Source organism: Gymnoscopelus braueri (genome assembly GCF_963280865.1).
Source record: "Gymnoscopelus braueri genome assembly, chromosome: 19".
Taxonomy (NCBI): domain Eukaryota; kingdom Metazoa; phylum Chordata; class Actinopteri; order Myctophiformes; family Myctophidae; genus Gymnoscopelus; species Gymnoscopelus braueri.
Window position 1 is genome coordinate 24,247,826 of NC_137621.1, and position 25,545 is coordinate 24,273,370.

Consider the following 25,545-nt stretch of genomic DNA (forward strand, 5'->3'; position numbering starts at 1 on the left):
CAAGCCAGCCATCTCTCTGTAGAGATGCCATTTTCAGCCAGGCGTTGTTGAGACTCAGCATCATTGCGGCAAGGCAACCATTTTGGGGCAGGAAGCTGCCATGTTGGTGCGGTGCACGTCAGCTGCTTTGAGGAGATATGTGTCCCAGTGGCCATCAGATGATACCAGGGTGCCAGTGGGGTGGTTGACAGATTGGTGTTGTCAGCAGGGTTGGTGGGGGTAGAGAGACAAAGAGAGAGAGAGAGAAAGAAAGAGAGAGACCGAGAGAGAGACAGAGAGAGAACAGAGTGAAACAGAAATAGAGGGAATATGTTCGATAGGAGGAAAATGGTTGCATGAGAGAGTGAAAGAGTGTGCTGTTACCATTGATACCTGGAACGCATCTGTGTCACTTTAGATTTCTTTAGGCTATTCAAAAATAGCAGATATACAAGCTCATAGCGCGGCACCGAGTGCCGCGCTATGAACTTGTAGATCTGCTATTTTTGAAAAATCTAGGAAAAAAAAAATTGGGTTTTTTTTCCAATCATTTTTTAGGATTTAGAAGACATTTCTAGAATCTTCTCAGGTCTCAATGGGTTAAATATGTATGTATCTAAGTGCCCCGGTTCCTTTGAGAGTTCATGTTTAAATTAGCCAGCATTCTCCTATTAATTCCTGTGTTTGTTTGTAAACGTGTGTGTGTGTACACTTGCGTGAGTTTTTGTGTGCCCGGCTTGTGTAGAATGAATTTACCAAGCCATTCCCTGGCATGGAGGTAAGATGCTGATCACCACACACACATATACAAACACACACACACACACACACGAAAAAGTGCATGAATAACACAGGGGTTATGATATTATTACGTGTGTGTTTGCCTGTGTGCATTTTGCCATTCAGCAGGGGGTCCCCCTGTGTCACCGAAGGGGCGAGGTCCCCCCGTGACACCGAAGGTGCGAGGTCGGCATCCGTTGACACCGTGTCATTCTCGGCTCTCTGATCTAATTGCCATCCTCTCCCTCTCTTCCTCTCCATGCAAACCCCTCCCCCGTTCCCTCCCTCCATTTTTGGTCCCAGCTGCCTCTCCTCTCTCACCTTTGACCCCGGCCCAAGGCCAAGGCTGGGGAGGTCGTCGTCACGGCAACCCCACCGCCCCCGTGGCCCGTGACTGCTGACCCCGGGAACCATCAGTAACCGTGACGATCAGCCCCCCCCCCCCCCATCCCACACACACACGCCAGCTCTCCTATGAATCCAATTAAGAGTAGGCGGAGCTGAATTCAATAAGACAGTTTGAGTGACGGACTGATGGACGGACGGATGGATGGGTGGGCGGGTGGGTAGATTGATGGACAGACGGATTCAGGGAGAGATAGACAGAGGGACACATGTGCCTCGTGTGTGTGTGTGGGGGGGGGGGGATCAGTTGGATGACCTATTGACCCCTTTCCTCTTTGTCTTTTCCTCTGGAGAGATGGAAGCAGAGAAAAGACGGACAGGGTACCGTTGAATAGAGGTAAATGGGGGTCAACAAAGCTGAGGTGGCTTGGCTTAACTAAATGGCCCCACGCTCAGAGAGGTCACCACTCCAGAGACTGGCCACTAAGTGCTACTTATTGTTATTTTATGCTCTACCTGGTTAAACAAAGGGCGGCGGCGAGATCTCAAAGGACCAAAACAAACAAAAACTAAACAAGTTTGCTGAAAAAGCACTCATTTGTATATCGTCTCTGTCACAAGCTCAAAACGTTTCGAACTTGTGGATCTGCTACTTTTCATGTTTTTGTGTGACCCTGTAGTATGATCAAGTAGGGCGTTAATTCATGGAAAAACACAAAAAGTTAGAATATGGAGATAAGAGGTTTCTGCCCGACAGCAACGATATATACTAGTGCGATGCCCCATTCAGTCTATGGCCGGCATTCAGAATGTGTGCCGGATTGGAGCGGGACGGTTCTGGAAAAAAAAGGCTCTTGAACCACTCATCCGATCGACTTCACACTCGACACTGCACTGCCTTGGGTCCGAAGCCAGACACCTGCCACGTGTGAAGTCGATCGGATCAACGGATCTTGAGATGAGAGCAAAGAACAGACCGACATAAACACAGGCATACTGTACGTACGTACACACAAACGGAGATTCCTGGAATTTACAGATAGATCTTGTTCATGTGATCGTGCATAGAACCCTTTAAGACCGGGAAAGCATCTGTGTCATTTTAGATTTCTTTGGCTATTCAAAAATAACAGATATACAAGGTCATAGTGCAGCACAGAGTGCCATGCTATGAGCTTGTATATCTGCTATTTTTTTGAAAGATCTTGAAAATTCTTGCAAATCTTTGAATATATATTTTTGAAATCGAACAGTTGTAACTTAAATCTTGGCTTCTGGGGGTCCCTGGAACAACATATTTTACACATTTTTGCTTTAAAAATATATATATTCAAAGATTTGCACAAATGTTCACGATTGTTTTTCAAAAATAGCAGATCTACAAGCTCAAATGAGCAATGTATCATAGGCCACTTTTTCACATTTTTAATATCTGTTTGTGTGTGGGGTTACCTCCTGGTAGGACAACTTGCTCTTCAGAGCTAGCTCCTGTTGAGCCAGGCCGGACGTGTAGATGGTTGAGCGATACTGGGTACCAATGTCCGCATTCTGCTTCATACCTGGGCGTGCGCGCGCGCACGCACACACACACACACACACACACACACACACACACACACACACACACACACACACACACACACACACACACACACACACACACACACACACACACACACACACACACACACACACACACACACACACACACACACACACACACACACACACACGATAAGACAAAGACACCTCATTAGATGAATTATCATTAGGGTTAAATAGCAGTAAAATCAACCCTGACAACACAATAAGAAGTGGAAAGCGTTTTCACTCCCATGTCATCATCCAACAGCTTGAATGTGTGAATGCAAATAATAGCCACGGGTTCCCGCTTTTGGTAGAGACGGGATCCGTGTGTGTGTCTGTGCGTGTGTGCGCGCGTGTAATGTTTCCCGCTGTAACTCTGAGAGTGTACAAATGTAACCAAATGTGTTACATTTGTACGCTCTCAGAGTTGAATGAACGCTCAGGATGTGTTACTGTGTACTGTGTCAATGCTTTCATCAGCTTTGCATCAGTGTGTGTTTGGAAGAGGCCCAGGTCTTACAGTGTGTACTTTGATTAAGGGGACGCCAAATGGCGTCCCTGTATCTCTGCAGTGCCGTTTCAGATGCCACCGTCCTGAGGAGATCTGGCTTCATGTGGGCTTCGCTGTGGCAAACCTCTGTTTATACTTACTTGCGTGTGGGCGTCGCGCACAGAAAATAGCCGATCTACAAGCCCACGACGCGCCGCGCTGCGACGCGTTGTGGGCTTGTAGGTCTGCTATTTTCCGTGCGCGACACAGGCACGCAACCAAGTATAAATCGGGCATAACCCACTTCCTTTTTGTCTCCCTCTCGCCCACCCCTCCTTTGTTTCTTCGATTTTTGCGGAGCTCTAATCTTTTCTTCCCTCTCCTCCTCAAATCCCTGCTCTTCTCTCTTTTCTTTTCTCTCTTCTCTCCCTCCCCCCTGTTCTCATCGCCCTATCTTCTTCTACCTTTTACCAAGGCTTCCTCTGTGTTCCCCTTCGGGAGATGTAATCTTCTCTTGATGTCAGTCTTCTTAAATGCTCCCGTTTCATGAATGTTTGCAGTTTTTCAATTTCGTTTCTCTTTCTGTCTCCGCTGACTCTCTTCTGTCTCTGCTATTCTCTCGACTCCTTCCCATCGGTGGTGGACAAAGTATACTCAAGTAAATACTCATTCAAAAGTACAAATTACTGAGTATATTTTCAGAAATTGCCAGGAATGAAAAAGGAAAACAGTGAAAATAGCCGATCTACTATTTTCACTATATTTGGAATAGGGCTTAAGTGGTTAATTCATACTATATTTTTTGTAAGTTTCGACCCAACAGTCCCTTCCTAGAAATGTAGTGGGCTCAAAAGTAGTACAGTGAAAGTCATCAGCTTGCAAAAAAAATGTACTCCAAAAATGTACAGTACTCAAGTAAATGTACTTAGTTACTGTCCACCACAGCTCCCCATTTCCACACACATCCATGTCTATTCCCCCCTTCACTTTAATTTACGCAGTACTGGATGTCAGCCATCTTGCCCCCCCAGCTTTGCGGTTTAGGGAAGAAGGCTGATGTCGGGCCCTTCATCGAAGGCCACTAAGCTGCTCCCCCATTGGCTGACCACTTGAGCCTTTTATCTGATAGGCTGACCAGGCTGAGGTCCTGCAGCTTCGCCTTTATACATGAACTTCCTGTCTGAGTCCGACCTCAGAGCTCTGACTGACCCAGCACAAGTGTATGTATGTACGTACGTACGTACGTACACGCACACACACGAAAAAAAATTACCCACTGTAAATGAGATTTCTCCTTACAGAATTAAAGAATTTCAACATCTCCTACACATGAAAGCAAATCAGGGAAGACGAGAGAGGGAGAAGGCTTTCCCACCACAAAAGGCGTAGGTGGTGAGAGACACGGAAGATCACAGAACCGACATGAGACAGACACCCACGGCGACCGATAGTCAACTCCAAAACAAAGACAATTAGGACAGAGATCCATCCATCATTAGGAGAGAACCTGGCTCCCTGATCAAAACATTAACCCATTCAATCCGGATAAACGCATAGCTGTGTCATTTTAGATTTTTTAGCTATAACCATTATTTTATACTTTGGGCTATTCAAAAATAGCGTATCTACAAGCTCATAGCGCGCTATGAGCTTGTAGATCTGCACATTTTTTAAAAAAATCATGAAAAGTTTTGCAAATCTTTCAATATATATATATTTTTAAAGCGAACATTTGTAACTCAAATCTTTGCTTCATGGGGGTCCCTGGAACAAAATATTTTGAGATGGGGGTCCACGGCCAAATACATATCATTTTGGGGGTCCTTGACATGAAAAAGTTTGGGAACCACTGATATTATAGCAACATTTAGAGGACATTTGTAGATGCGTTTCCCGGATTGAATGGGTTAACACAATCCAAACATCAGTCTTCCCTTTTGATTGTACAACCTCCAAGACACATCCCCCAAATGCATTCCACCCCCAAAGCAGTACAACGGCAGCAAATACCACCCAAAAAACGAATGCGCTCTCTCTCTCTCTCTCTCCTTCCCTCTCTCTTGCTCTCTCTCTCTCTCTCCATTTTTAACGGCCCCCTTCGTATTTTCTCCATCCATCAAAGGCGGCAGTAATTATTAATGAGAGCCTCCCCTGTTATCTCTGCATTATGCATGAGAGCCTTGCCTCTGAAAGCAGAGAGGCTAATGGGGGGTGCAGAGGAAGGGGAGGGGCCAAGGGTCACATGCGCACACATATATATATATATATGTGTGTGTGTGCACGTACGTGCACTGCGACCCGTTACGCCCACAGAGCCAAAAATATTAATTAATTGCACATCCCTTCCCCAAAATAGAAAAAGTACCAACCAAAGTGAAAGCCAAAAATCAACCAGCCAAACTGTGTGTGTGTGTGTGTGTGTGTGTGTGTGTGTGTGTGTGTGTGTGTGTGTGTGTGTGTGTGTGTGTGTGTGTATGGAGGGGGGGGGGGATCTTACCTCTCCAGGGAAATAGCTACTCTTTCCAACTGACAAACACACCCACACTGTAATAAACACACACACTTTCTCTTTTTTGGTAGTTGTGTTCAAACCCTCTGAGATTTCCGGCAACTGTGTAAAAATCTCTTCCGGCGTTTACACACACACACACACACACACATCTCTTCCATCGTTTCCATCGTTCTATTGCACTTGCTCAGATTGTTGTTTCTTTTTCTTATTCACACCTCTTCATTTTCTCAGAAATTCTCTTGCCTCACCCTTTTTTCCTCTCTTTCGACACACGCGCAAGTACATGGCTTTGTACACGCACGTGTGTGCGTACGTACTGTACATACATATCTATGGCCTAGTCTTCGAGTGGGGGGACGCCTGATTTGTACAGTATTTGGATGCACGTCAGCGTCAGCCATTTTTGGTGCACTCTGGCAATCAGTGGTTCTGAAAACATTTCTTGTCAATTGATATATATTTGGCCACGGCCCCCATTTGAAAAGATTTAGTGCCAGGGTGCCATTCTGGATCAATCAGCAATTGATGAGGCAATAGGAGTCGAGACAATATTCTAGGTGGTGATGGTTATGCTTTAATGTACATGATATCATGGGGAGAAATACATTAACACTCAGGTCAGTGGTAAGGTAGTTCTGCCAAGAGCACAGGGATCAGATCATAGTTATACTGTAGCTGCTTGAAGGACAAGCTGAACCATAACAGGATTAACAAGGCTGTAACATAAACAATAGCCATCAAGGCCTAGTGGAGACATCTAGGCTCTTACAAGCTACCAAATATCATAAGGTATTATATAAGTATTATAAGTGATGGTCAAATATAAAGGTTAGATATAAGCAACCATAACAACAATATTAAAGTATAATGTATAATTATTTTGCAGACCCCTATAAGAGAAGATTTTTTTTTAATTGCAGAACTAAAAGTTGCATCGTGATGCGTTGTGAACTTATAGATCTTTAAAGAAAAGAAAAATAGGGCTTAAGTGTTTAAACTGTTCCTCATTTTGCTGGGGACTCCCTGGAGCCCCCTCAAGGACGCCTGGGATCCCTGGACCCCACTTTGAGAACCACCGTGCTACACGGTGCATAACCAAGTACAACTCAGGCTGGAGGCCCTGCGCCGCAGCCAGATCTCTGCGTGGTTTATTCAGTTGCAGCAGGCAAAAAAAGGGGATGAAACCGTTAAGGAGGTAATCAGATTAAAAGGGATGGCGGCTTCTATGAAAAGACTGGAGGAGGGAGGGAGGGAGGTGGGGTGGGGTGGTGTGGGGGGGGGGACTGTACCACGGTACGCTTTACACGCGTGACTCTTTATGCCCCGCCCACCTCTCCTGACGCTGTGGCCTGACCCCGGCTTAAGTCTCTGTCGGCTTCTTTACACAACGATCCTTCATCCTTTAACAAGTGTAAGTGTGCGAGATTAGCCTCACCTATCCACCTCTTGGTGGACTGTGTCCCTCCTTTGACCACTTAAACCCTGGCATCCGTATTCTGGGAAAAAAAACATTCGCAGAAAATAGCAGATCGACAAGCTCTCGACGCTCCACTCCAACAACGTATGGCGTTTAAGTGGTTAAAACCTCAACCCTCTCATTTGCATTTTAACCACATGAACGCTAGGGTTCATTTGTTGGTAGATCGGCTATTTCCGGTGATGAGATTTGGTGTAGATGGAAAAAAACAGAAGTGGGCCAACGATAGACCCCTGGGGGGACCCTGGTCAACCAAGTATAAGGTTTTAACCTATTAAAACCGGGAAAGCATAGATGTGTCATTTTAGATTTTAGCGTTGGCTGTTAAAAAAATAGCAAATATACAAGCTCACAGCGCCTCGCTTCGTGCCGTGCAGTGAGCTTGTACATCTGCTATTTTTGAACATTCTTGAAAGTTTGAGAACTACTGGTTTAAGAGGCATTTGTAGAATCAGGTCAGGTCTTAATGGGTTAAGTGGTTAACGGTATACTATATGAAACTGGGCTGGGCCAGCCACGTCACTGCAATGCCCCTGGGTTTGATTCCCGGCTCGTCCGCACCTCCTCCCTATCCTTGCTTTCGTTTTTTTTTTGCTTTTTCTCTAAACTGTCCTATATATCAGACTAAATAATTACACTTGCCATAAAAATTTAATTTTACTGAATTTAAAGGACACGAAAGATATGTTAATTATATAAAAGCAATTATTACATCGCCAAGAAAGAAGTACCAAAGCCTTCCACAATCAAGCCCAGTGTCATCAGCATCAATTATACATTTCTATATATTTTTATAATTCTATAGTATAGCTATACATTTGCATGAAGTTTGACTTTCACATGGTTTTGATTAGCGGTAAATGTGAATTTTGAGTTATTGCATTTGGTGGTTTGCTCTGCTTACACTTTGGCAATTCACATTTAGCAGACATTCTAATTCGGGGAAAATTACATTGAGTGCAACAAAATAATGTAATAATTAATCAGATACATTCGTGTTTATACTGGTGCTATTTCTGCACCCATATAATCCTCTAAAACAAATGAGAACACACTGAATACTGACAAATTTCTCCTTCGACTGTCTTTCATGCATTTTGTATTTCCCCTGTCCGCTGTCCTGTCAGGAGAGACACGCACCAGCACTCACCGCAGTACTACACTGCTTCAAAGTCAAGACAGAGAGAGAGACAGAGACAAAGGGTGACAGAGACATAGAGAGAGACAGAGAGAGAGACACAGAGAGAGAGAGAGAGAGAGAGAGAGAGAGAGACACAGAGAGAGAGAGAGAGAGAGAGAGAGAGAGAGAGAGAGAGATGGTGCCCAATTCCTGCTACCTCGCAAAGAAGTGATTGCTATTGGTATATCCACGTGTATATGCAGTATATATTTTTTTGTTATCCTGATATACACAGGAAAATCCTGTGTGTTAATTTATCCATATAACACAGAGAGGATACAAATAGACCATTTGATAACCGTTGTGCACTCCCAGGCCTGAGGATTTCACTGCGCAGTTACATCAGCTATCTCCATTATTTTCTATTATTTTGTCTACTCTGAAGCAGTGCAGGGAGAGTGTTAAAAGACACACACAAAAAAACACTAACCATGATCAAGCAAGTACAGCTGTAATCGGTCTTTCCTCTGTGTGTGTGTGTGTTTATACTGAGGGTTGTAGCGTGCCCCGCGGTCCCGTTACAACTGTGTGCGTGCCAGCACAGTCCTCTCCTCCACTCCCCTCTCTCAGCTGCTATTTTTGCCCTGTTCTTATGTAAGCTGCTCCTGACGCGCTGGAAACAGGCAGAGCAGGGAGCTGGGATCAACCTCACTGGACACACATACGCACAGATATACACACACACCTACGCGGGTCCAACTAAATATATACTATAAATGTAAATACACACACACACACACACACACACACACACACACACACACACACACACACACACACACACAGAGAGAGGGAGTGGCCCAATTTGCTCTCAGATGCTCACACTTGGTGTATGTGCTTGTGCACACTTCTATAAGTAATGTAAAAATGTATATGCATGTGTTAAGTGTGTAGGTTTGCATGTGCAGAGCGTGTAGGCAGCCCAGCGCTGCTGCAGCAGCAGCAGCAGCAGCAGCAGCAGTGTGACATTGTGGTCGACATTCTCTGGTTTGTCAACTCAAGATATTGCTCCGGTCAGCGCCTCCTGTCAGTGACGTAATCATTAAGAAAATGGCTAACATTTATAACAGTTACGCCGCCACCTTGCTCAGCAAACCCGCCGCTCTGAGGTAAGACAATTTAATTACAAGAGCGATTACGCTATATGTGTCCTTCCTAAATAGAACTGATTTATGAGGCGATGTTGCCCCTAATATAAGTATCCTCTACTGGCTGTTGCTCAAATAATTAAAAAATATATAAAAAAGGTCACATCCTCTGCAATGGTCACTAAAAAACTGTCTCACAATGGAACATTAAATAACCTCAGTAGTATTCTGTGGTGAGTTCAATTTACGGGCAGACAACTTTTAAGCAATAACCATGCAGACGGTATCAGATTCTTCAAAATATGTCCTTTAGGAATAAAATTGGCAGCCAATTGTGATGTCAACTCAATTCCCCAGCATTCAAATGACAACTTCGACACCCTGAAAGAGCTGTGGATGTTTAGCCTGCCTCTGTTTGAGTGTGTGTCGTGTGTGTGTGTGTGTGTGTGTGTGTGTGTGTGTGTGTGTGTGTGTGTGTGTGTGTGTGTGTGTGTGTGTGTTCCATCAGACAGACATTATTATTCAAACTGTCGAGTCTGGGGTCTCTGTCTCTAATCAACCCAGCTCAGGTTGGGGCCTAACCCTGCTATAGTATAATCCATTTGACTCTCTTCTTCTCTCTTTGCCTCGTTCCCTCACTTTGCTTTCTCTTCCCTTCTACTTCTTTTGCCCTATATAATCCTTCCTCTTTCCCCACATCCATCTCTCCACAATGCATGCATGTGCTCATGGACATACAACACATAACACATGCAGAGCACAACAAATACACAAAAGCGTGAAGATTTAGGCCAATGCATGCAAATCGTCTCTCCCAAATGCATGCACAAAGACGCACAAAAACGTAACCATGAGCCCTGTTTAATACGTAGTCGTATGCCGGTGTCACCCAAAATTAGCGAAAATAACAAAAATAGCCTATCTACTGTAGTGTACAAATTCACAACGGCGCGTTGTGAACTTGTGACGCGCTTGTAGATCTGCCACTTTTGCTATTTTGGACAAAATGTGTGAACATTTAGCAAAGCTGTGAAAAATGGTTGCCTAATGACACGGCCAAAAGTACGGACGCCAGGGTGAAAGTGGCTAAGATCATTCAACGTGTATGCGCAGACACACAGAAATCCACCCCCACCCGGCATGCACACACGCGCCACACGCCACGCGCCACACAATCTCCATAAATTAGAGCTGTCAGCGTGTGTGAGGGTGTAATAAGTGACACCTGGTAATGGGCATGCCATTCTCAGCCAACCGAAGAGCACGAAAAAAAAGGGGCTGGGAGGAAGGGTGATGGGGTGCAGGGGTCCAAAGGTGAAGGGTCAAGGTCACCTCCTAAGGGGGTCGCCTTTAGATAGGAGGGGTGCCCCTAAAATGAGGGATGTGGTGACACTGGGGGGGGGGGGGGGACATAGGGGGTACCCCAAGAGGGAATTGGCGTGTGCCTGAAGCCAGCTGGGCTGATGATATTATATGAAGGAATATTCATGTTCATTTGTTCAGTTGTCAAGAGACGAGACGGCCACTAGCACGACCTATCAGATGAAGACGAAACAAACTATGTCTCTTTTTTTGCTTTGTATGTGCCTGCACCAAATACAATTGAATTCGTTGTTGTCAGTTAGAAACCTTGTATTTCAAAAACCGTTACTTTTCAGAAAATGGAAAAAAAGAACCTGTGTTGCTTTTCAGAAAATGGAAAAAAAGAACCTGTGTTGCAATAGATCCAATGTAGTTATTATTTAGTCACATGCTCTTATATATACTTTCCAATGGTTAAATATTTGAGAAACCATACTTAACCACTTTCACTTAAAACATTTTATAAAAGCAGATCTACAAGTTCCGAATGTGTCACAATGCGACACATTGAGAGCTTGTAGATCGGTTATTTTAGTCACTTTTGGGGCGACACTTTTGGACTACACTGTTGTACGACTAGGGTATTAATTTACGAAGAAACAAAAAGGTGAAACACAGAGATACAAGGTATCTCAAGCCCGACATGAATTGCTGTTTTGACATATCACCATATTCTGAATGAAAAAGATGTTATGTCAGACTCATTTTGTGTTCTGTACGTACATAGTATTTTAAGAGGGTTTATCTGTCACTCACTCGTACAAGAACAAGCAGTGACACGTTGGTGTGTTATGCTCTGTGCTAACAATAACAACAAGATCATAATACTGCATGTGAGACACAAAATAAAAATTACAGAAGACAAGTAAAAGTACAGTAAGAACCTTTTAGCAGCAATGGGGAGTGTACAGAATATGAAGGGGGAATGATTTAGCAACTATTATTATGCAATAAAGCATACATTGTGCAATATATGCAAATTAATTAAAAAAAGGTTGAAGATGTTCCACTGTCCCCATATCACCAAACAGCGCAACATATGGCTGTATCATAAGACATATGCTGATGTTTGTATCTGCACGTATAGAAGTATGCAATTAGGCTTGTATATGTAGCTTATGGCTTAAAAAATTAAAATCTATCCAACATTGCTGTTGCTTTGTCAATTCAGCCACAGTCAGCCTATAATGGCAAGCACGCGTGTGCACGCTACGTGTGCACACGTGTTATCAACCGAGGACAGACCCTGTCGGCCATTTTAGGTGTGCGCTTGCCTTTGCGCGCGCACGTGCCGGCGTACGCCTCTTGATGCCTGTTCACTGACGCAGCATCAGCAACCTACGCCATAAATACTGCATGGCCTCAAAAAATAGAGGAGAGGAGAGGAGAGGAAAAGAGAGGAGAGGAGAGGAGAGGAGAGGAGAGGAGAGGAGAGGAGAGGAGAGGAGAGGAGAGGAGAGGAGAGGAGAGGAGAGGAGGAAACAAAGACGAAGGGGGGGAAACCTAGGTTGTTAAGATGAAGGGCTGGCAAGGAGGGGGATGGAGGAGGAGGGGGGTGTGGGGGAAAAGGAGAGAGGGGGAAGGGAGGATGAGGAGAGGAGAGGAGAGGGGAGAATGACTAAGAGATAAAAGAGGAGTGAATGCATGTGAGTGTGTGTGTGTGTGTGTGTGTGTGTGTGTGTGTGTGTGTGTGTGTGTGTGTGTGTGTGTGTGTGTGTGTGTGTGTGTGTGTGTGTGTGTGTGTGTGTGTGTGTGTGTGTGTGTGTGCGCGAGCGAGTGTGGGCGCACGTGTGCGTGAGACGAGGGGATGGCCTGGGGGAGCGGTCGACTCACAGAGTTGCTCTGCGGATGTGCTGACAGGCTCTGGGCCTCTCCGACTCTCTCCATCTCTCTCTCTCTCTCTCTCTCTCCCTCTCTCGCACGCTCTCACAATACTCTCTCTCTCGCTCCCCCGCAAAAAGGGTATGAGGGTGAAACAGGGGTGAAAGGGAAAGAAATAGGGGGGCGAACAGAGAACCGAACGAGGGGGGAATGGGATGGAGTGATGGCCGGAATGACAGCGACAAGAAACCGAGAGCACAGGAGAGCGCCAGGGAGATGGAGACGGAACAGTCAGACAGAGGAAGAAAAAAAAAAAGAGCGGGGTGACAAGTGAGGAGGTGGGCATACGGTCTGTGTGAGAGAAGTGACGAAGGGGGGGAGATTAGGGAGGATGGGAGGAAGGCGGCGAGGAGAGGTGAATGTGCGGAGGGGTTGGTGAGGTACGGAAGGAGGCCGATAAGATGCTCTTATCCCTCCAGACAGACGGGAGGGGGGGAGAGAGAGAGAGACAGCCTGGGGGTCCACTGGGAAAAGGAACTAAGGGGGACAGAGTGGGGGGTTGTGGGGTATAGGATAGGGGGACAGCAGAGGGAATGATGTGATGGAGGATGGTGGAGGCTGGATACTTGAGGAGTGAGATGGGGGTGGGGGTGGGGGTGAGCTCAGGGCCTCTTAAATGAGGAAGTATCCAACCAACCTACCGATACACTACTGTGGGCACAATTACGTGTGCATGCCAGGTATGTGCAACGTCGTTCTGTGCCTATGCGTGTGCGAACTGCGAACAGGCTTGAATCTCCCCATCCACGGGTATATGCATATTGAACATTTGTGCACAAGCGTGTTTGTGTGTATGCGAATGTGTGCGGATCAACCCGCGTTACCAGGGAGCCAGGCGAGCTGTGGCGTGTGCCGAGTGATTAAGCGAATGCAACTCTCAAGTTTCTGTTTCCAACTTCCCAAACACGACGAGACAGAACTTTTGTGAGGCGTTGATGGTGCCATGATGTTGTCACTAAGTCTCACACGTGACGGTACGGTATCGAAGCGCCATTGTGGCGTAGGCAGAACAGAAACATATCATTTGTGTGCATGTTGAGAGTGTGTGTGTGTGTATGAGTGTGTGTGTGTGTGTGTGTGTGTGTGTGGGGGGGGGGGGGGTCTTTATGCAACATCCTAGGGAAGCCAGCAGATTGAGACTAGTGTTGCTGAATATGGAAAGAGGGCACAAGGCAGAGGCTGCTGGGAGTTTCTGATTGGTTGCTAATGTTGCTATCCAGGCTGGGATTGGTGGAGCTGACGCAGCCCGACATCACGTTGTCGGGACTAAACCCTTTTGAACTAAGGCAAAGCAGAGATGCACGGATTTCAAATCACACGAGCACGCACGCGCACACACACACACACACACACACCACACACACATAGAACTGAAGGAATTGCGTATTTGAATGAATATGCATCATTCTGTACGTAATGTTTCAGCGAGCACTCAAACATAATGTACAAACTATCTCTGTGTGTACGTGCATGCACGGAGAGGAAGTGAATACACAATGTGTCTGGGCACACCTCCATATATGCTGAGCTCTCATGCGAAGCTGAATCTGTGCAGTAAAAAAAAAAAAAAATCAGAGTGAATCTCCTTAATTTCTCCATTCTCTTTTACGCCTTGGCTCCTAGGTGGACAGAATAAATTGCAGCTTAAGCACGCGTGAAGGCACAGCCAGCGGGCCCGTTTCCACCACTCTACGCCACATTTGTCAAATCAGAGGAATTTCTGCCTGCGCGTGAACCCGAAGTCCGCGTTGAAGACGAGAAGAGAAGTGGCGAGGATTCACATTTAAGTCTTAATAACGACACAACCAGAAAAACAACATCGTACATTCATTCATTTTGGAACGCGGGTGGCCTGTTTCTGCGTATACCGAAAAAGGAAGAAGAAAAAAGCACCTGACAACTACAGGAGAGCACGGACAATAAGCTGCACGCTATTAATAAAACATGGGAGGAGACGAGGCGGTGAGTCAGGGGAAATGCATGACTACTCTTTCGGCCTCGATGCCTTCACCCTGCGGCACGCGGACCGGAGGTCCGCCTATGCCTTCACCGCATGGTAACGAGAGTCTGTGCCCTTGCCCACAGTGAACGGGAGAAGCTGATTGGGATTGGAACGACGTGGTTCAAGGGCGGGGGGGGTGGGTTGTTTGGGGGGGGGGGGGGGGGGCTCAGTCCTTGACTGTGGCCTCCTACACCTGTGCCTCCCTCTTCCTGAAGCCACCTCCAAACAATGGCGTGAAAACATGGGGAGGTGAAACAAAAAATGGTGATGGAGATTGCAGCATTGTATTGATTTCACTCTGAGAGTGTACAAACCCTTACACCTTTTGAGTTAACAAATTAACCAAGAATCAAGAGGGTTTTGTTTGTCACTCACTCATACAGGTACAGGCAGCGAAATGTTACTGTGGCATGTTCCCAAGTTATTCCCTAAACTAACCCGAATGAATAAATTAACACTGCGGATTTTACTGTGTAGGCCGTCAAATGCTTGAGCGCAGAAGACGGGTGGGGTGGGGTTGCATGAGTGTATTGCTGGGTAGCAGTAGTGGCAGTACAAGCACTAACATGGGTGACATTTATATTTAGGTCACACACCAGCGAGCGCACGAGAGACGGAGTATCGCAGATATACGAGAGAGCGAGCAACATTGATGTAACGCCGCTGACGTGGAGGGGGCAATGTCGGTGACTCTGTGGAGTGTGTGTGTGGGGGTGTGTGTGTGTGTGTGTGTGTGTGTTTGTGTGTGTGTGTGTGAGCCTGTTTGAAGGCTGGAGGTCGGGCCTATGAATCTTTGATCCAACTCACCCTCCTCCCCTGTGTGTCTCTGTGCAGTTCATCATGCCCCCCCCCCCCCACCCGCACCACCCTCTCTGTTCTGGGTGAGTGAGCACTTCCAGGGCTCAAAACCGGTTGGAGGAACAGAAGCCAAAAAAAACGGAAACAAATTATATTTTACAAGGAGCAGAAAAGAAAACCGAAACATTATTTAATTGTTCCAAACAGAAACGTTAATTTGAAGTAACGTAATTTTATAATATTTAAATAATAATAATTGCCGCACAAACTCCCACACATATCTTTAGATGTACATCATGTTTCATGTGCCTTCGTCATATCAATGGGCGCTCCAGCTGGAGGACAGGTGCTACAGGCCGCAGCCGGACCTTAATGCAGGGAGACCAATGTGAAGCTGCAGCCATATCCAGTCACCACTATCCTACACCAATTCATGGATGAATAAAGGTAAATTGAGCTCACTACTGTTAATGTTATAAAAAGGGTCATATAGGGATATGTTTCCCGGGTATATATATATGTGTGTGTGTGTGTGTGTGTGTGTGTGTGTGTGTGTGTGTGTGTGTGTGTGTGTGTGTGTGTGTGTGTGTGTGTGTGTGTGTGTGTGTGTGTGTGTGTGTGTGTGTGTGTGTGTGCGCGCACACTGAGTAATATGACACCTAGCGCTTTGTTATTGGTAAGTTTGAATTAGGCTTGGTCTGTTAATGCAGTATAGGGTTTTATTTCATGTTGTTGTCTTTTACATACAGTAAGGTCAAAAGGCAAGCAATGGAGGGAAAATCTGCCACGCCTGCAACTTTAGAAACTGAAATCTTACCTTGACAAGAGAGATTTCTCTGTGACTGACTGGTATGTTATGGTACATCCATACACCACCGGTTCCAATCAGAACTGGGTCAAATAGTAGGTTATTGGGTTTTGCATGGTTTTCTTTTGTATCTTTTATCCTACTTTCGCAAGATCCCACGAGTCCACACATTAGGGTAATCTATAATAACTACCAGATACTGTCAAAGAATAAAAAAGGAAAGCTATCCTGTTCGATTTGAACGTAAAAGATTTTCAAATGGGCAAAAAATATGAAGAAAACCAAACACCTGCCATTTATTTTTAGCCCATCTGATGTAAATTGCATTACTAGCATTAACAGCGGCACATAAACAGTCACGTGTTTTTGAGCATATTGCATACATTAACTGCTCCAGTGGAGCTGCTCCGTATAAGCCTGTGGTACTGGGCAGCTCCCAGGTGTGAATGTGTGTATGACTGTGAAGCAGGTGCTGCTGAAAAAAAAAAGCATTCAAATGTTGTGCTCAGCTAACCTACCGTGGAAAAAACTAAACTATAATAGATTAGAATGTGAAAAAGAACAGTACGTTTTTTTTATTTTTTATTGTAACCGGTTTAGGAACATTGTGTTGGGGGTGGAACACAAGAAACCTTAAAATATTTGTTCTGTGTGGAATGCTGATGCTGTGTTGGTGTTGTGTAGTTGTGTTAATGTTTTGTTGTGTTGTGTAGTTGTGTTGGTGTTGTGTAGATGTGTAGTGTAGACAGTGCAGTACCAACGTGCCTGTCATTTTGCCATTTTCAGCACACACCAAATATGAAGGCGATTGGTTGGATGGTTTTCCAGATACGCGAAGGAGTCACTCACTCACTCACTCACAGAGATGTGTGGGAAATATGTACTTTGTAACATGTGTGAGAATAGCTTTAGCTTCATTGACAACACCTGACACTATTTGAACAGTCACAGAGCAGTGGATTTCTGCGTTGTCAGCTACACAAGGTGCACACTCCCAGAGTTAAATGAACATATTTTACAGAATAGATGCCGCCACTGGTTGACCATACATACACCGAAACATGTGTCATGGTGCACACGTTCAAGCACATACAGGGTTACTCTCAGCTTTGGAGCCTGAACACACAGCGGGCTGGTGCGTCTCTCCATGGATGGTTGGATCTCAGACACATTACCACTGTCTGGCAATGGCTTACACCCATGAGACCTCTAGCTCACACCACACACACCTACCTACACACACACACACACACACACACGGACATTCAGACACACGTCTGACTCTGAGCATCATCCTTCTGCTCTAATACACCATGTGTCCCTCGGGACGGGTTTTGTTTGAGCGTATGTATGTATGTATGTATGTGTGTGTGCATGCGTACATACACAATGTGTGTGTGTACACGTGTGCATTGCTACTGTACCTTGTGTAGGGTCGTGGCTCTCCCAGAAGACCTTAAGCAGCTCCTCAAGGTTGATTTCTTCAGGAGAAAAGACCACCCTCACCACTTCAGCGTGACCTGTGAGACCTACAAGAGACACACACACACACACACACACACACACACACACACACACACACACACACACACACACACACACACACACACACACACACACACACACACACACACACACACACACACACACACACACACACACACACACACACACACACACACACACTTCCTTTAATCAAGTTGAAATCATGTGCATTTTAAGTTTCTCTTTGAATATTTCAACAGCACTTGATGTCATCGCGGTTTCTTGCTCTCACTCTCTCTACTCCTCTTCTTCATGTTTTCACCATAAATGTTGCAGAGTAGCAGGCAAAAGAACTGACAGCTCAAAGTCATTAACCACATTAACCATGGCGGCCCCATTTTGTGTAAATCTTCAAAAGAAAACTGAAAAGCTAAACTTTTCAAACAGAAAAACATGAATTGGTTTCCAGTATGGTGACAAATAGACAAAACACATAACGCTGTGGAGAGTGGGAGATTATGAACTCAATCAGGAAATTAAACCCGCCGTGTGTGTGTGTGTGTGTGTGTGTGTGTGCGCGTGTGTGCGTGTGTGCTTGCAAATGATGCAGACATTCAGGTAGGGCTGGACAATATGACTTCTGTTAAAATAAATATCACGATTATTTCAAACTTTTGAAAGGTATATAAAACGATTATTTAAAAACATAAATAGCCGATGTACAAGCTCACAACGCGTGTGTATAATACAGGGTTAAGTGGTTAATCAGACTAACTGATTTAGTTGATTATGAAAAATCTACTACAATGTTTTCCTACATACAGCTTAAATGCACTGCATAGTGTTGATAGAGGGAAAGAAATAGAGACAAAGGAGAGAATTTATTCTGGCAATTCATGGAGGAAGTTGCCAAAAGCACAGTTTGGGGCACCTGGCTCCTGCTGCCAGGACCCCAAAGCTTCAACAAGCTGCCTGCAGGCATCCTGAGACTGGGGCCCGCTCAAGGTCTCTCACACACACACACTCTCTCACTCACTCACTCTCTCACTCTCTCACTCTCTCTCTCACTCTCTCACTCTCTCACTCTCTCACTCTCTCACTCTCTCACTCTCTCACTCACACACACACACACACACACACACACACACACACACACACACACACACACACACACACACACACACACACACACACACACACACACACCTAGAAGTGGTGTCTGTTGTGTTCAGCTGATAAACGTACAGTATATGCAAAACAGCACAAAGTCTGATGTAATACGCTTCCATGTATGCACACGCACACACGACACATACATGAAAGCGAAGGGTCACATGTATTCACATAAACCATGTTCATTCATGTGCACAATACAATCAATCAACTGACACACACACACATTACACGGGTGTGTCAGTTGTGTCGGAGACTTTCATTTACAGACGGCATCCCAACCTCATGATGAAAGAAAATGAAAGCCGTCAGCTACTTCAACCCGCCCTATATAATTTGTCTTACGACAAATAGAGAAAATACTGTAGCTATTGAAGCTATTTCGGTAAGATTAGAATATTTTGGGAAATGTTTGAAAACGTAATGACTGTCAAAGGTTGCTCACACTTTTAAATCATCAGACATTGTTGGGCTATGAGCCCCGGTTCCTCCTGGCTTTGTGTCTAAGTGTCCTTGAGCAAGACCCTGAACCACAAACTGTGAATGTGTGAATGTACTGCACATTGTACAGTGCTTTGGAAAAAGGCGCTATAGAAATGCAGGGCATTTCTTTTTTGAAACTGGGATATATTAGGTCAGAACACATAAAAAGGAGTTAGAGTGAAATATAAATATGTTTCAAGTTAATAAACATATTCCCACACATGTCTAAACACAATGGTTCTCACAGTGGTCTTTGGAGACTCCCAAGGGTCCTTGAGGTGGCTCCAATTTTGGGGTCCTTGACATGAAAATGTTTGAGAACCACTGGTCTAACATATGGACTAGCGGGCCTGGACTGAGTCTCCCTGTCTGTCCTTTCAATCCCAAGTTGATAAACTTGACAATTTCTCCATCTCATCTACTTCTTCTGACTATCTTTCCTCACCCATCTGTCTGCCCGTCTATCCGTCTATCGTCCCCAGGCTCTGTTGACAGTTTCTCATCATCTGCCCTCACCCCATTCTGTCTGTCTGTCCGTCCATCCATCCATCTGCCCGTCTACTCGTGCCCACATCCCTCTGTCTGTCTATCGGTCAGTCCTGCCCAGCCCCGGTTGAGATGACAGTTCCTCGGCCTTGTGTTGTCATAGAGTTCTGCTCCGTCACAGCCAATGGAGCGATGCCCGCGCTCTCTCAGCCGATGGACAGACAACCCTTCTCCCTCTCTCTCTCTCATACTGTTCTCTGACTTTCTCTTTTTCTGCTCCCAGAGTTTTGCCCTTGTTCCCTCACTTCATGATTCTCTCTGTCTTTCTCATCTCCTTCTTTTTCTCCACCATTCTCTGACTTGTTGGGATGGAGGGAGAGAGAAAGAGAGAGAAAGAGAGAGGGGGAGAACACACAAAGCCCTTGGAGGGTTGGACTGAGAAAGTCTGCCTGCCAAGCCAGAAGAGTCCTTCCTCTCTCCTTTCTCTTGGTCCGCCAACTTAGTGCCTCCATACAGCCTGCATTCCAGCGAGATGGAGAAGCACCCGGGTTAGCAGCCAAAGACTCCTTAAACTCGGAGAAGGAATGAAGAGACTGAGACACACCCTAATAAAATATTTTCATGTATCACCTTTCTACATTTAGCTAACAGAATGATGGGATTAGGCCTGTATGTAGAGGGGGGAGCACATTGAGAAAGCAAGATGGGTGCACAAACGGACGGCATTGAATCATTATTTGGAATGAAATAAGACTGTCGTTTAAAGGCCGTCCTCCACCAGCATGGCCAGCAGACCTCAGGCCTTCGCTGAAGGGAGCCAGCTGTTTGACGTCCGCGATCCACCGTCATTTACCATACTTCACACACAGTAACCTCCGTAGTTGGGGAAACGCCGCAGTACAGCGCTGCACAGAGCCCAATCCCTACAAGTAGGTCATGGGAAGGGGAGGGGGGGACGCAGCCCATCTGGAGCAGTGCATTCTGAGTAGTTGACTGCAGATGAAGGTGAAAAAGCAGCAGGATGAGAGAAAAAGAGCTATACTGCCTCCGTCTCTGGGTGTCTGTCTCCCGATGTTTCTCTCACTCTCTTTCTCAATTTTTATGTTTCTATGAGCATTTTTTTCTGTCTGTCTGGTCGACTGATCTCGGCATGAAAGGTCCAGTATATAACAGACGAGGCGGTTGCTGGATTGGTCAATACAGTATGGAGTCTAGTGCAGAGGTTCTCAAACTCCAAAGCTGAGTACTGCTGGTTTTCTATCCTAACCAGATCGTTAATTGCAATCACCTGCATGGTGTTCCAGGTCTGACCGCTCCCTGATTAGAGAGCTTGAATTACAAGGACACTACACAATAAAATCCTCAGTGATCATTTCATTCGGCGAGTGTAGAAACGAAACCAAATGGGACCCTTACAGGTCCATCAGATTTAAATGAACACTGAGGACTTTACTGTGTAGAATGTATTTAACGACATGAACACTAGCATCCCTTTTCAAGGCATGTCATAATAGGCATTTTCTGTTTTCTTGTTTATACTTGAAAAAGACCGGAAGGGTCGAAACGTTGTATACTATTTGCTGTTTGTTAAAAATAAATAACCTTTGGAGCATTAAAAAAGTGAGTTGCGAGCCCCGCTTTGTTCTTATGTCATAATAGGCTAACATAATGTAACATGTAGCAAACAAAACATATGTGAACATTAAAAATATTCAAGCTTCGAAAATTCAAGCTCAAAACACGTCGCAATTCTTAGAAGAATTAAAGATTTGTAAATTGGCTATTTTCTGTGAAGAGATTTGGTGTACAGGAAAAACAAGGACATCTGCTTGTAGATCTGCTATTTTCACAATATTTATCTGTGGACCCGAGTCAAACTAAATGTAATGCCTCAACTCCTACAATTCCAAGTGCTTGTCAGGGCGGGGGGTCCCCAGTTCAAATATGATTATTTTGGAGAGTCCACCAGTTCAAATAATCATACTTGAACTGGGGACCGCCCAGTTCAAATATGATTATTTTGGGGGGTTGTGGCCTGAAAGGTTGAGAACCGCTGCTCTAATAGACAGGGTATACATACAGTACATTTATACGTGCACACAGACGGACCAGGTTGTAGTACCTGAGCAGACCTCTTCATAGTTGGGGTTGGGGGTGAAACCTCCAGCGTAGCCCACCTGGGTGGAAAAGACTCCCGATTTCTGCCAAAAACGCTTCTCGACTCCCCAGAAACAGCCCATACCTAGTGAATCAGAAACGCATACACACATGCACATAAGAACGTTCACTCGCATATAACAGGCACCAGTCAAGGACACGTTCAATAGTAGAATTGTTAAGTCAAACATCTTATCTCCAAGTGTATATAGACAGCAGACAGCAGATCATGATACATATTGTGGATTTATTTCTTGTGGAAAACAACACACAGCATCACCATTCACCATAAACTACATGTGGAGAGCAGCATGCTTCCTGGGGTCTCACCAAACATGATGGTCTCCATGCCTTCTGGGAAAGGCTCTGCCATAGGGTTGCCATTGACCGCATGCTTCACTGGAGGGGAGACACAGGAAGCAAAATTATTATTATTCATATCCTTTGAATCAGCAGGTAAACTTGTTTTTAACCTGCTAAAAACAAATTACTTCATGAGCCCTGTGAAGAACAAACACAACAAATGTCACACACCCAAGAGAAAGCTGTTGTTTTTTTAATTGCTGACAGTGCACAAGGAGAGAAAAGCATTTTAAAAAAACGAAACTGCATTTTGCAGGAGAGGAAACACGCCTCAACCCTCATTGTGCTGTTCTCATCAACCGTGTTCGCTCGTGTTTCTGTAGTCCACGTCGTTTTTCCTTTTTTTTTGGGCTACACTGGTTTTGCCTGTCAAAGCTAAGGCGTGGGCCTGTGGTGTGTATTGTACACTGTACACCACGGGAAACCAGTTTCTTGTTTTTTATCAAGTGAAAACTCTACCCATCCAGGGCATGATTCGACGTGTACACCAGAGCATAGAATACATGCGCCTAGCATGATACGATATGAAGATACAACACTATGCAAAGGTCTGAACAAAAAACACAACTGAAACAGAGCCAGAGCAGTGGATCTCAAACTTCTTTTCATGTCAAGGGCCCCCAAGTTAATATGTATTTGGCAGTGGACCCCCATATGAAAATATTGTGTGCCAGGGACCCTCATACATTTTCTTCTTTGAAAATACAAATTTTGCTGGGCACCCTTGGAACCCTCTCACCACTGAGCCATAGGCCTCGACCCTGGAAGCCAGTTAGAAGATTATAGCCAGCTTTGACCACCCTCCTAACAGTCTGTGGCCACTCTCTTCCACACTCGCAATTAAACACACAATCAAATGGCAATTATCTGATATCTCTCTCTATGTGTGCACTGTGCAAGGCTTGGCACCATCTGGTGCCTGCAAAACAGAACAATAAAAACACACAGGAAGCAGGTCAGAGAGCTTGACAAAAGAACACCCTCCTGCCTGAACCTCATAGCAGTGGGAAGGACTCCGACAGCAGACCCAGAGCTGCCTTAATCTGTGCCACGTCAGAAAATGCCCAATAAGTAAAATAAACTCGACACGCCCTGTGTTGGAAAGCAGAGGGGGGGTCGGGTCGGATGGCACTGATATGCCAACTGTGCTGTGTTGGAATTAGAGCTCTAAAGAGTCTAAACAAGAAAGAAGTGTGTGTGTGTGTGTGTGTGTGTGTGTGTGTGTGTGTGTGTGTGTGTGTGTGTGTGTGTGTGTGTGTGTGTGTGTGTGTGTGTGTGTGTGTGTGTGTGTGTGTGTGTGTGTGTGTGTGTGTGTGTGTGTGTGTGTGTGTGTGTGTGTGTGTGTGTGTGTGTGCATGTAGTCCACAGATGTGAGGGGAGGATTAGCGCTTAAGAAGACTGAGGTGACTTAGCATGTAAATCTGCACTGAGCAATGGCTGGTTTGCACTGCAACCACTAATATTAGTCTTCGGATAAACAGGCCACGGGGTTCAGTGCCAGAGCATGCACACACGTCGTACACACACACACACACGCGCGCGCGCGCACAAACACACACACACACACAGCAGCATGCATGGCTTAAGCAGACCCCAACAATGTCAGTTTACTGAGAATGCCATGTGTGATTCCTCTCTGATCAGTTAGTGTCATGGTGTGTGACATTAACTTGGAATAATGCATTGTAGTGTATGTCTAATCTCTAAACAACAGCTAGGCTTTGTGTAATCTGCCAAAACTGCAGTAATATTCTGTTGCCATTGACATGCGCTGCCCAGGCCAAGAGCAAAGTGCTACCTATGTACAGTTTATTGCAGTTTTAGGTAGGCTGGGCGATATGGACAAAATAAATATTTGACCAAATATCTCAATATCGATATTGTGACGATATCTTATTGTGATGATAATATCAATTTTCTTTTTTCAAAAATGTTCAAAAATAGCTGATCTACAAGCTTACAACGCATTGCAATGCGTTGCAACACGTAAAGTATGGCTTAAGTGATTAAAACCAGGAAAAGACCATGTCATGATATTACAATATCCAAAATCCCAGAAGATATCTAGTCTAATATCACAATATCGATAAAAAATATTGTCCAGCCTTAGACTGAGGCCTAACATTAGAAAAACAAGACAATGAAACGAAGATACACTGAAAAAGTGTAGGTTATTGGAAAGCCCATAGTTTTCCAATAACCTGTACCACCAGTAACGTTTCTTGAGAAGATTGACATCAACAGAAGTACCACGGTACATAAGCTAATATCATCCCCAGTGTTGCCATTTCAGGGCATTTTAATATTAAGACAAAATTGCCTGTGCTCTCATGGCTAACAGATTGTGAGGTCTTCTATGACGTCACAGAGGCCTAGCTGTCCTCAGGCAGTCCCCGATGTACACTATATTGCTGTGCCAGTACAGGCTTTCTCCCAGCATGCTCTTTGGCACTCCTAGGTCATGTTGACGGGCACAGTGTCCGTGCCATCAAAGCCAAATCTCTAGCACGGACTGTACTACAGTAAGTGTGCCATTGGCCCATAGGGTTAGTCGGGGTGACTTACGAAATACAGAAATCTTTTTCATCTCTTTTGGTCTAGGTCTCTCTTCTCTGCCCAAAGCAATAATAAATAAATCATCAATGTTGCCAAAAGGACAAAAAAATAGAGAGCGAATGAGCAAGGGACTGAGTTTGTGTGCGGAGGAGAGGAGAGGACAGGAGAGGAGGCTGCCAAACCAATAAAAGGAGTAAATAGCCAGTGAGAAGCAACAGATGAGTGTAGCGGGGAGGCAGAAAGAGATTATTTTGGCTTCCAGGCCTCCATCCCTTTGGGCGCTAAAAAGAGAGCCCAAGCACTCAAACAAACAAATCAGCAAATGAGCTCAAAACAATAGAGGAAAGAAAAATGAAAAAGACTACGACACATGGTTCTCTCTCAGCTGCTCTCATTTCTGCACCCTCTTTCCTCACATTTCTCATCATCTTTCATTTTACAAGTATTCTCTCACACACACACAGAGAGTGACCAACCACTGCTGTGGGTATTTCTCCCATGGAGCAGCTGGCAGAAATCCAGACAGTGCCAGGCTGGCTCCTTTCATTGTCTA

At 45.1% G+C, this 25,545-nt stretch overlaps 1 protein-coding gene across 1 annotated transcript in view; it reads right to left on the reverse strand.

Moving 5' to 3' along the window:
- The window catches only part of msrab (methionine sulfoxide reductase Ab), a 44,101-nt gene that overhangs the window by 10,548 nt on the left and 8,008 nt on the right, over nucleotides 1-25,545 (reverse strand). The window contains exons 2-5 of the mRNA XM_080413777.1: nucleotides 22,404-22,472; nucleotides 22,039-22,158; nucleotides 17,714-17,818; nucleotides 2,557-2,663 (exon numbers count right to left, since the gene is read on the reverse strand). Coding sequence (XP_080269903.1) covers nucleotides 2,557-2,663; nucleotides 17,714-17,818; nucleotides 22,039-22,158; nucleotides 22,404-22,472 — 401 coding nt within the window. The remainder of the gene's footprint in view (nucleotides 1-2,556; nucleotides 2,664-17,713; nucleotides 17,819-22,038; nucleotides 22,159-22,403; nucleotides 22,473-25,545) is intronic.